The sequence below is a fragment of the Schistocerca nitens genome, chromosome 5, assembly GCF_023898315.1.
Source record: "Schistocerca nitens isolate TAMUIC-IGC-003100 chromosome 5, iqSchNite1.1, whole genome shotgun sequence".
In the NCBI taxonomy this organism is placed as follows: Eukaryota; Metazoa; Arthropoda; class Insecta; order Orthoptera; family Acrididae; genus Schistocerca; species Schistocerca nitens.
The window spans coordinates 370,442,090-370,455,372 of record NC_064618.1 but is presented as its reverse complement, the minus strand read 5'-3'; the positions used below and the strand labels follow the sequence as shown (position 1 = coordinate 370,455,372).

The following is a 13,283-nucleotide window of genomic DNA, read 5'->3' as shown; positions in this document are numbered from 1 at the left end:
AGTTGTTCCCAAAGTTTTCACACCCATTTTCACCAACTCTTTTAGAGTTTTACATCCACAACATGTCTTTCCCAATCTTCTTTATCCTCTCTCGACTGTCCCCTCACTGCTCCCATTTCTTCCTGTTCTGTATTCTCCCAGATATTTAAATTTCGCTATCTTTCACAGGGATCCTTCTAGTCTTTTCCAGCCCACAATGGTATCCAGTGTCTTTTTGCCTTGTAGGCTATGACCACTCCTACCCTTCTGGCTATCTTGATCACACTGCTGAGTCGTTTCTTTTTATCTTCTTTCATCTCAATCACTTTAACTATGTTACCTGCAAACAGTCCACTTGAGTCATATTCTCTCTTTGGTACTTTGTTTTGTTTTGTTTTGTTTGTTACTCTCCACTGTCTGATCACTTCAACCAATGGTATGTTGAACAAAACTGGTGAAAGTCCACCTCCCTGTTTGACACTTGTCTCAGCCTCAGTCTCTTCCATTCCACTATTATCAAATACCCTCCTGATTAGTACGACACAACATGATTCTGTACCAACCTTCAGCATGTACATGGTCTGCAGGACATACTGCTGTCTGTTGCCCTTTTATTGTAAATGTAAGGCATACTTTTCTGTCATTCTGATCAACTTCATTTTTAATAATAATGGTTTCACTCCCAAGAGATGATTAAGTTCAAAAAAGAAGGTATATAACCAGATGAACATATATGTGGCATCCTCTGTGCCAATCACTTGAACCAGCATCATGGAGACTGCTTTGTTGGTATCCAATGGTTGGTACCCTCTGATTCAGTCTAGATTAACATATTGTTATTTTTCATACTGAACTGAACCTCCCTTTCTTTTTCTTTAGCAGTTCAGCTACTCCTTTCTCACAAAATTCATACTGCCTTTCTCCAAAATCCATATTAATATTTTCAATACTGATATCTCTTATCACAACACTCCATCTCACAACAAGCCCACTAAAAAAAAAAACATTTTACCTTCCTTCAACCTGGCAACTACCTCCTCTTCCACAGACTTGGACCATGTGGAAAACAGATTTGTTATGTTACAAAACATCTAATTAAATGTAATGTCAATTTTGTGTTCCAAAACTACCATGATGAGCTCATGTGTAAGCATATTCTGTACTATCCACTGAATCTTCCACAGTATAATTGTTATGCTGCCTCCTTACCCCATATCTCTTACCCGTGTATGTAACCTACTTGAAAAACTATGCAATGCACCATGTCAGTAACGTGTTCAGATCTACAATTGGCAGTACACATGCATAGAAGAGAGAGTAACATCTGTGAGAGCAGGCAGTTGATTTTAATATGATTATCTCTTCCCTTTTGGCATCTCCATACTCTTCTGTCACTTTCTTCTCTCATTTTTCTCACAATCTGCATTTTTGCCTGTCACATGTTTCAAAATTCACCTCTTTTCGTTTATTATTCACAGTTTTATCTGTATCCTATTTCTGTTTAATGTGTTCTTTGTTTCAATTTTATGCCTGTAAACTTTTGAGCTTCCTCCTCATCTCCAACCTACTATCTACCAACAGTTCACTATCAGTACTCTCTAAGTTTTAAATGTTAATTAGTCCAGTGTTACGTCTGGAAAGCACATGAACCCATTGCAACTTCTGGATCCTTGTGTATCTTCTGATCTGTGGCTTGTGGTCATGTTTCCTTTTTTGCAATACCTGTAATTTTCTCTCCTCTTTTCTCCCTTAAAGTTTATCCCACATGTAGCCTGATCTGCTAATACTGGCTAATCACCCATCTATTATTTGCAAATTATTTTTGTTTCATTTTGTCCAATGGAAGGAAATTTGTGTAGGTTATCTGTTAATAAACTGAATGAGTTTTTTCTGTTTACACTTGTATTTTAACTTTTTTTCAAAATGAAGATAGGAAACCCATCACTTGAGTGGCCCATGTTTTTATTTCTCTTGATGAAGGAAATGATAATAATTCCACAAGCATGAGAACAATCATGTTCTTGTGTATAAAGCCTGCTTCAGCCTTTGCAATTGGGCAAACACAATTTTTCTGCATCTAACTGTCAATTCTTTATACTTTTCTAGATTATGTTTACAGTTTGAAGACTTATGGGATGTTTAATAAGAGATCCAAACACCACATGAAGACATTCAATAGCAGCAGAACTGTACAAGCATCAAATTAACCATATTTTCAATAAATTAATAAGAAGAAAAGAAGGAAAGCAGATGGGTTTACCACACAGAGTGCGCTATTATTCAAGACACAAATTTCTAATACAACAATAAAACGTCAGTGTCTGCAGTAGCTTTTCTGTAATTAACTCTCATTTGTTAAACAGTTAGAAATATTAAGCTTTCGGCATTACAAATCACTTTTCCATACATCTGTGTAAATGAAGATATTACATATAAGTAAGTTTGCACACTCACCATTTGTATTGCTCCAACATACTGCTTCTGTTCTACATATATGTGGGCAATGTTTAACCAGACATCACAGAAGTCCGCAGTGGCTTCTCTTACTTGTGCAAATATGTCACGGGCTTCATTGATGCATCCCTTGTGTGCTAAAACAGCCCCTGTAAAAAATTCAGAAGGCTCGCTGAATGATATGACCTCTTCTTTTAATGAAAAGGACATTTACTGCAAAACCTGGATTCTTTTTCTTCTTTTAATGAATAGTATGACGTGTATTCCAATACACAAACTGTTCATATTAAGTAACACCAGAAATACATACATCTAGCATGAACTGAAGCAATCAAAGACTAATTTTGAAACTTTATTGTATTCTTCTGCTGTATCTAGGAACTGTTGAATCACCAGCATCATCATTCTCTCCTACAGTTGTTGCTTCTACACACACACACACACACACACACACACACACACACACAAAGAGAGAGAGAGAGAGAGAGAGAGAGAGAGAGAGAAATTTAAAGAAGGTATAAAAATGACAATGGTAAAGAAGACAAAAATACCTAAGGATATTTAATTTTGAATAATAAGTAAACTGTTTTTGTTCCATTGATTTTTTTTACTTATTAATCAGCCTTAAATATGGAACTGTCCTAACAAGAAGTGATGGAAGAATCCATAACTATGGATATTTATTATCACAGTTGAATTTTTTTGTGTGTACAGAAAATATTCTCAAATCAAGAACACAGTTTGAAAATTAATTTGCAGTAAAATATACTGCTTCATAAATTACAGAACTGAAGTGTCTGAGCAGCACAGTTAAGACAAACAACAACCTGTTTAAACCATTTACATAATTTGCTCATTAACAATACTGATTAGTTTAAATAATCATTTTCATTTCTTAACATACAAATTTAATAGTTCAGTTTCCAAAACTATTGTCACACGGTTACTGAGAAATGCTTACTGGCAACCCCATGCGACATACAGTTACAACACATGTTTGATTAACTAGTATGTTAGGAAAAGTTATAAAAGAAACAGTGAAGGAAAAGCAAAACAAGGTGCCTGCTCAACTATAGTTGCTCAGTACTGTAAGACATTGTGTGTCTTAATTTCATGCCCTGTACTTCATAGCAGAAATCAAGTAGCAGTTATCAAAGAGAGTCACTTATAGCTAAACCTTAAATTACTCAAAGCTCTGGAATTGAAACTGTGAAAAATGTCAAAATAATGGAATAATAATCATCTAAAATGCATTTTAGAAACCCTACCTGTCTCCTACATCGGCAAGCGGCAATACTGTGGTGAGAAATCAGTATCATAACTATATACAATCCTTTCATACTATTTCGTAGCATATGATGGCTAACTACAATTTCAACAGAAATATGTCAATTCACAAAAAAATAAAATAAATTCATACATTGGACTACCAAACAATGTGTGAAAAACATACCTATACCATTGGCAGCCCAAATGTTGCGAGGATCATTCCGAAGAACATTCTTGTACATAGCCAGGGCACGATCCTGATGTCTTCTCTCTCGCTCCTTGTCTCTGGTTGGCTGATGCAAAGTTTGCAGCCATACATTACCAAGAGCAATTAAGGAATATGCATCTGCTGATGTAGCAGGATTCTATGGAAAAACAGGTTTCACTGTCAGAATCTTGGCAGTGTTAGATGTAACGATAAATGCACTCGTACAATTTACTGCATTCTTCGTGACACCAAATACCTAAAGGTCCAGTTAATAAAAGATCAACTGCTGACAGTCATAACTTTACCACTCACAATTAAATTTACTGGCCAGTGTAATAGATACTTCTTTAAAGTTATGATGCACAGGTAGTAAAAAGTACAGTTAGATTTTTAACTTAAACTTCTGATATCTGTCTCTTCACCACCAATTTTGCCACGATGTGTTCATTATGAACAACCGTCTAAAATTGCCCATACCATGTAGCATAAAGAACGTGGGCAACGGACTACCAGGAGCGGAGCACGAATAAATTTTGTCAGGCTTTATCACCAACAAGTGCAGGATTTGTCAGATACCTAATGACTGGCACAGAAAATTGTGCAATGGCCTGGTACCAAAGCATGTCTTAGATATACGGTCCTGCAGATTCAGCAGGGAAGTGAGTTAGTATTGTTTCAGCTCAGTATCACTTACAGATTTCTGATACTTCTCATAGTTATCAATGGTAATTTGAGGGCTGTTTTGGTATCAGGACAGGATCCTCTAACCTTCTGTCCAGCTGCACAGTCAAAACATATTACCAGCAGCAGAGTTGATTTACAAATTTGCAAAGATGCACTTTTTTGAACAAACTGCCTTTATTTTGATTATTACATTTTTTTCCATGGGGCTTGTTCTCTCATGCATTTCTCTCTTTGTATCTAAGACTACAAATGTTTGTTGAAATTCGGATAGTGCAATACTTATTTTAGCAGTTTAATTCAAATTCTGCAACAGAAAAATAATAGAGTAAGCTGATTGAAAGTCTTTGGCTTTTCTTCTGTTCCTTACCCCAATACGATTTACAACACACACAGGTCATTTTCTCCAAATGAAGCTAACATCTAAATATTGTTGCATGGCAGCTATAATTTTCTAACTGTAGATATGATGTCTGAGGGCATCATGACCACTTTTAATACAGCAAATATAAATATATTTATCTGGCTCACTTTTTATATATATTTGGATTACCAGTTTTGACCTTTGGTACAGATCATCTTCATAACCATACCTAAATGCTGCAAATCACAGTTCATCTGCAGGGTGAGGATTCTGTTAGAACTCACTCTTTGAACAAGCTATAATTTTCATCATGTTTCGTAGGACTGGTGAATATTCTTACTAGTCTCTGTGCCTTAGCTGCAAAATACAAGGTAGACCAGAGGCCTTATTACAGCAACCAGGACAAAAGTGAGAAGGAACAAATTTGAATAATAATGACTATTGTAGTCTGAGATACACAAGCAATTCAGAATACTGTGCATACCAACAAGCTGGAAAAGATCAAAAATCCTAATCCACTACAGTTCAAGCTTTTAACATCAGGATTATTTTGTTCAGTGAGTAGAGTGAACATACAACCGAGAAACATAAGAGTGTTTCCATAGGAACAATAAAATATTTAGGTGGTGGTAGCATAGACTAATTTGGGCAGAGGCCATGGAATGCGTGCATTTTTTATTACATGTGTTGGTACTGCAGTTTCTATGGGTCCTTTTATCGACTGGCGCTTTGCTATGAAGTTCAAGCCATAAAGTTGTGCTTGAGTTTACATAATCGAGTTTTTCAACTGTGACTGTGATTTGTTGGTCAATTCTACTGTATCTTTAAAGCATGTCACACATATTTACAAATGATGGGTATTCAGATATGCAATTTGTGTAGAGGTTTTACAACACAAAAGCTGCTGGTGCTATTTGTACTGAATACAGTACATGATTTTCTAACTGCACAATACCAGACTCGAGGGTGCTTACTCGCATTTTGACTACACTGTGTGACACTAATGCAGTGTCCAGCAGTCGTATTTCATCTGAATGTGCAAATGAAATGAGAGTTGAAGAAGCAGATGCTATTTATTTGGTAACCACAGTCCTCAAACAACAATTTAATATTTATACATGTTTTGGTGTTCTACATACAAGAACATATGTGACATTACATGTGTGGCCTCTATCCTTGTCATTTCCAGTGAGTACAACACATTCAAGTGGGGAAAAAAGGCAAACAACAGGAATTTCATCATTTGCTACATGCAATTTGCTGAGTAAATCTGTGAATACTGCTTACTGGTGAAGTTATTTTCATTCACGACAGTGTGAATAAGATTCTTAACTAACATTGGTAGTCTGATGAAAACCTACATGCTTTTGAGGAGAAAGTGTTTCCAGAACACTTTGCTGCAAATGTGTAGTGTGGTATGACAGACACCTGTTGTGTTAACAGCACTGTCTTACACTGGTCCATCTTGAAAACTAGCTTCCAGCATTATTAGAAGTTCCCTTGGCTACAAGAATAGGTATGTTCTTCTAGTGTTATGGGGCCACTGTACATTCTAGTTGTCAGATGACATCATCTAAACCTACTTTTCCCTGGAAGATGAACTGGGTGAGAAGGCCACAATTCTGGACCATCACAGTCTCCTGACTAAGCCCCTTTAGATTTTTGCCTGTGGAGGTGGTTGAAAGGCGAAGTCTCCATACAAAAAGTAAATGCAAGAGACAAATTGATTTCACCTATTAAAATAGTGTTGCCATTATAAAATAATGCCAAGATGACCTCACCAAGACATATAAGACAAGAAAATTCAAAAGTGCTATGAAATCTAGGTGGAATTTATGAAAATCAACATTGAGCTTTCGGTTTGCTTTAGATCTTGTGTAAGCATTATTTGAGTTACATTCTAACAGCTACATGTCTGTAACCAATAACAACTGGACAACTGTCTTACAGAATGTCTTATCTGAATTAGTTTATGCTACCACGTCTTTCTGAAACATCTTTTACAAACATTTTGCAGAAGAAGATGGGGCAGTTAACCAGAATTCCATACATTTATAGATTAACACAATGTGTTCCACAGATATTGTCTAGAAGAAGAAGGGGAAGAGAGAGAGGAATAGGAAGAAGAGGAAGAAGAAAAAGAAGACAAAGAAGGAGGACTCAGAAGTGAGAAATGGCTCAAAACACACATTACCACAGAGATGCACCTATGATGAACAGCTTCCATCGATTTGTCAGAGGCACTTGCTATAAACTACTTGCACTTAATAGGACCAGAAAAATAGTGTATTATATATGTGGCAGGAAAAAAAAGTTACTGAGGAAAGTGTTCTAGTTTCTGTAAGAATACTACTCATCTACTGCCATCTGCTTAACAATCATTTGATTATACTGATTAATGTTGAAAAACAGCAGTTAATATGTAGTGAATGACGGGAGGCTTATTTAAATGATCATTACCTCTTAAAATGTTAACAGATATTTGTAAATACAAAACTCTAATTTTCAGGTAATCTACAAACGGAAAAGCTTGTCAGGTATACTTCTAATTTAGTTTTTGAATTTCTGGGGGCCAAATTTATATTTTATCATTAGGGAAGTAATTTAAAGCTAATAACATGGGAAACTATTTGTTACAGTATAAAAATGACAATGGTGAACAAGAACAATGTTGGCATGAAGCATCACTATTGCATAGTCACAAAAATTGAATTAAAAAAAATGTCACTACTCTTTTACTGAAGATTGTACAGAATTTTTTTTATGATTAACGTTTATCTGAAAAATTACTAGTCATTATACCTAGCAATGAGCCTATACCACATACATTTGACCACTCTTATTAAACTGATAAACAATTAACAAAACAACCTTCTCTTGGAAACCAATAATACAAAATCTATGGTCATTGTTATGAAATGATACTGCCTCTATCTTTAGCAGTCAATGGGCTACATATTGACAAGTATTGGCAAGCTCAAAACGCAAGCTACATCATTTGAGGTAATGTTAATAATAAAGACATCAGAGACTGTGTATTTACTTTTACTCTGCTGGGTAAGGACACAAGTATGATTCACATTAAACTGGGAATCAATATGTTATTTGCATCGTGATCCACTGGAAAGCACAGAAGCTAAATGAGGATACAAAATGCAGCAGCGAGCCACATAGGCCTCTGAATATTGGCACTTGGGCCACAGCACTGCTTCTGTTTGCTGTCGAGTTTCCTCATTCATATCTCAAATAAATGCTAATTGCCTCCACAGAGCAAATGTTACAATGGCATTTAACTGAAGATTCACGAGATACTATAATTTCACAGCGTTCAAAAGGGGAAATCTGTAAGCTTAACTGTTAGAACAGATAAAACCAATATTGATTTTTGCATGTCCATTAAAAAAGAGAAAGAATTTTTCATTTTTGTGACCAGTGTCCACATTTGCTTTACAATCATTAAGGATTTAAATTCAGACTATGCAGCTACCACTTGTACCATTAACAGTGGCGAAAGCCAGAATTTAAATACCTTGATAAGTGAGAATTCTACTGCTACATGTCATCTGTTTTGTAATTTTATCAATTATCAATACTCATCCACTCACTTTAAGAACTCTTTCGAATTTCTTCTGGCCAGGACCCCACTCCATTTTTGCTAAATGCAAATTTCCCATTAATGACCATGCATCAGGATGCTCGTTGTTAATTCTCAGTGCTTCTTTGAACCAATCTGAAGACTCGTATATCTGACCCTTGTCTCTTGCCATGCAGCCAAGACGTAAATAACCTGAGATGGGAATTGGTTACAAAATTTGTACATTGGCCAGTGAGACCCGTAAAAACAACTACAATAATTTTCCACATACAGTCTACATAATTTGGATGCTCCTTCAAGATGTCCTTATAAAGTTTTTCTGCTCGATCAAATTGACACAGCGACTCATATAACCTTGCTAAATTGTAGGTTGTTGTTACTGCTATTGCATTGTAATATTTTGGATCTTGCTCTGCTTCAATTTTAGATCTATTTAATGATTCTTCCAAGTTCTGTTTTGCTTCTTCCAAATTCCCTAATCTGGAAGAAAGAGATATTAGATAATATTTTTCACTACTACTACTACTACTACTACTACAAAACACACACACACACACACACACACACACACAAACACACACACACACACACACAAAACCTGCAACATTTTCAAAACAGCAAATTAAATGCGAGGAGTTAAATCTTTTATTACATCAGCCATGCAGAAAACATGATAAATACAAATAACACAAACAAATATTCCTTTACTGTTCATATTCAGTTTTCTTTATGCATAACAATACATAAAACACAACAATGTACTGGAACTGGTATCAAATATCTTTATTCCTATTTCAGATTTATACCTTAGAAAATCCGTTTCACACAGGGCATGCATTTCCATACAATGACACACCACATATCTCAAACACATTTAACCCATAAGTCACAAAGTGACTATTCTGTAATACGTACTGTAAATTGTGAACTCGAGGAACCCTACGCTTAAACCGAAATTGAAGGAATATCATCAGAAAATTTAATGCACGTTACATAACATTTATTTTTACAATTGTGTAAGTGTTATTTAAATGCTTCCTGTTGATTTTACTGCACTAAATAAAGCCCGCTCTATTTTACTTTTTATCATACAAAATCAGGTATTTTTGTGCAGTTTTTTAAATTGAACACATAAACTGTTAGAGAACTGAAGTTTACACCCTGAAAAATTATAGTATCTCTGTAGCTAGTAAATTTTCATATACAGCTAAATTCCAGGGTTTAAACTTGCACATAAAAATTGCACTCTACAGGTACAAAAAGAAAATGTGCTAAACTGACATTCAGTGCTGAGCTCTACGTTTTACTTTACCACCACTTGGAACATACTTGATTTTAACTAACCTTTCAAGTATTTTATTGACAAAACAGAAAGGACTCCACCACCGTTGTACTGAAGTTCTTCCTCTGAATGAGCCTTTTGCTTGCAGAACTGTAATCATTGGCTATCGCAAATCACCGTATTTTTTGTCTATTTCTTGAGTTGTATCATTGACATTTTCCTCCATTAAAAAAAAAACCACCCCAACATGTGGCAATAATGAACAAAGATGTGATAAAGCAACCAACAGTAAGACATTTGCAGGGTTGGTGATTTAAAGTGGTCTGTGGTCAGTGGTAGTGGTGGTGATTGGGGGGGGGGGGGTTTAGAGAAACATACTGCTAGATTTGACCTTTGAGAGACAGTTCGAAAATTCTTGTGCGGTAGGAAACAGAACGCCAAGTGAATTAAGGCTTAACACAGAAAAACAAATAAACAAAGAAAATCCAGCTGTTTCGAGGCAACTGTAAACTTTTAAAATGCTGCAGTACAAACTAAATGTGTTTCAAATTTCTATTTCATATTAACTATTTAAAGAAAGAACAATCTTGGATTTTGTATTTTATTTGCACTAGCACAGTCTATATAAGAAGATAATATTGGCCAGTGAACTCTACTTGGAATTTAGGTGCTGATGACAGCTACCCTTCCTCCTTCCAAAGTGGTTAGAAATTATCTTTCTCATGGGAGATATGCTTAAGAAAAGATCTCAGTCATTGAGAGAGGTATACTGAAGGATTTGGTATTGTAGAAAATGGACTGATTAAAAATATTTTTAATATTTAAATGACTTGTAAAAATAGATATATTTAAGACTATCATAATAAATTCCCTCTTATTGCAAAAATGGACGATCAGGGTGTGTGTGGGTGTGGGTGTGTGGGTGTGGGGGGGGGGGGGGGGGGAGGATTAGTGCTACTATTACATTAGTGAAAACTGTCAGTTTCACCTCATGTTCGCACTAACTACCAGAAAGTATATCGTTAGTAAAGCACAGAAATTGAAAATACAGACAACTACAAAATCAGCTTAATATGTTTACATATAATATAAAATCGTTTGTATTGCTGTGATCCTGGGTTTGAAACAGTTAACAACAGAAGTCAGCAAGGTGCTCCCACAAATCCCCTTCCATTCCCTTTCCCCTTTCAAAGATAAACTAACTGCAGACATTCTTACACTAAAGCAGTCATTTATATCACAATGTGAGCTGGTTTAAAATGATGTAGATATAGTTTTGGAAATTAAGAGTCAATGAAATTCTTTTTCAAAGACACACTAAACAGAGACATATCACTCCATACAGCTCATTTTGCATGGCCTTGCGATGTTGTTAACATGCCCACAAAACTCCCTTGAACTTTCTGGAGATCCAATATTAATAAAATGGATTACATTTTGTCCCATAGTGCATTCAATTCATCATTTCTGCCACTTGAAAAATGAACAAGACTATCAGCCTTTCAGTTCAAGTAGCCAATACTACAAATTAAATACTTTACATGGTGCAAGTTTCAATAGCAAATCAGACCTTTAGAGACCACGTGGTGTAACACACACTATTCTTGTTTTGAGATATTTACTAGGATTCAACAGTACTTTGTATTAGTTTTTTTATCATATACAGGATGTACATAAAGTCCAGGAACACTTTCAATTATTTATTGCACAAGAACTAAACATTGCACAGATGTCATACATATTGCATTTATAAGAGAAACTCTGAAAGTTTTTTTTACAAAGATTTGATATGCGAAGCACGAGTGACCCAGCAGACATCAATACAGTAATCGAATTCTTGCCATACCCATCCTAGCATGGCATCATCGACTGTGGCAGTTGCTTCTCATATTCTCTCCTGGAGCTCTGTTACATCGCGTGGTAGAGATGAGACATACACCAAATCTTTAATGTGTCCCCATCGGGGAGGCCAGTTCATGAACTGCAACACACACAAAGCTCGCTCCGCACCTGAAATCGCCACATTTGCGACCAGCACTGACTATCGGCAAATTACCATACTACGTTGTGGCAGTATACATGGAAAACAAAAACAACAACAACAACAACAACAACAACAACTTTCACGGTTTCCCTCCAAAATGACAAAAAAATGGCTCTGAGCACTATGGGACTCAACTTCTGAGGTCATTAGTCCCCTAGAACTTAGAACTCGTTACTCCTAACTAACCTAGGGACATCACACACATCCATGCCCAAGGCAGGATTCGAACCTGCAACCGTAGCAGTCGCGCTCAAAATGACATGTCAATGTTTTGTTCTTGTGCGATGAATAACAAAGTGTTGCTGGACTTTATGTACACCCTGTATGTTACTGGAATAGTTTTTTCTATCCCAAATTAACAATTTCAATACTTTTTTCCAATTATAATTGTGACATAAGGGCCAAAATGAAGTTACACCTCTTGTGATACAAACAGGTAAAATGTTTTTGCTATGAAAACATACGTGGCAGTCAACAACACTGCACTTACATAATCTTTGTTACTCATCATCAATACTATCATTTCCATTCACTGGCTTAACGTCTTCAGCATCATCAGATGAAAGAAGACTCTGAACGTAGTGGTGAAGAACAAGTGAAATGAAGAGAAAAAGTTCTTTCAAGTCGTTCTTCTCTTTTTTAACAGCCTGAGGTCTTTGGGCACAGTGTTCCCAGAGGTATAGCAACAATAAAGAAAGTATATATTGCTACTCACCACACAGAGGTGAATCACAGACAGTCATTATAAAGAACACTACTAAAATATTAAGCTTTTGAACAATACTTCCTTCTGAAATAGGAACACACACACACACACACACACACACACACACACACACACACACACACACACAGAGAGAGAGAGAGAGAGAGAGAGAGAGAGAGAGAGAGAGAACCTCACATATACATGGCCAGTGTCTCCAGGTGCTGTGGGAGTTGTGTGAATGTGTAAGAGTTCTACTTCTGAATGCTGATAATATTTCTAGCGTTATTTTTGACTGTACCTGCCTGTGACTCAGTGCCTGGTCTACGTGGTAAGTAGCAATCTACCTTTCCACATCATTATTATTTCAGCCTGGGCTTTCAAGGCTTTGACTTTCTTGAGGTATGTTAGAGAAAATATGTATAGTTCTTTTTAAATCCTAGATCCACTAGTGAAATCCCATACTTGTGAAAGAGTTTCCTCAAAAAAGAGTGTGAACATATCACTCTTTTAATACTGAATCCACTGCATCTTTAGCGATGACCGTATGTTTCTCATCATTACTTTTTCTCTTGGTGACTGACTTTCAACACTTTTCCACAGACAAGAAATCATTGTTTGTCCCCCTTTGACTTGGCAATAATATTGTACCAATCTTTGGGATAAAATATCTGTCGTAACTTCCTGTAGTTTTCTGCTAAGAC

At 36.0% G+C, this 13,283-nt stretch overlaps 1 protein-coding gene across 1 annotated transcript in view; it reads right to left on the bottom strand.

The window, feature by feature from the left end:
* Positions 1-13,283, bottom strand: part of LOC126260963 (RNA polymerase-associated protein CTR9 homolog) — a 111,308-nt gene that overhangs the window by 39,652 nt on the left and 58,373 nt on the right. Inside the window, exons 9-12 of the mRNA XM_049958488.1 lie at positions 8,822-9,030; positions 8,561-8,742; positions 3,887-4,067; positions 2,434-2,582 (exon numbers count right to left, since the gene is read on the bottom strand). Coding sequence (XP_049814445.1) covers positions 2,434-2,582; positions 3,887-4,067; positions 8,561-8,742; positions 8,822-9,030 — 721 coding nt within the window. The remainder of the gene's footprint in view (positions 1-2,433; positions 2,583-3,886; positions 4,068-8,560; positions 8,743-8,821; positions 9,031-13,283) is intronic.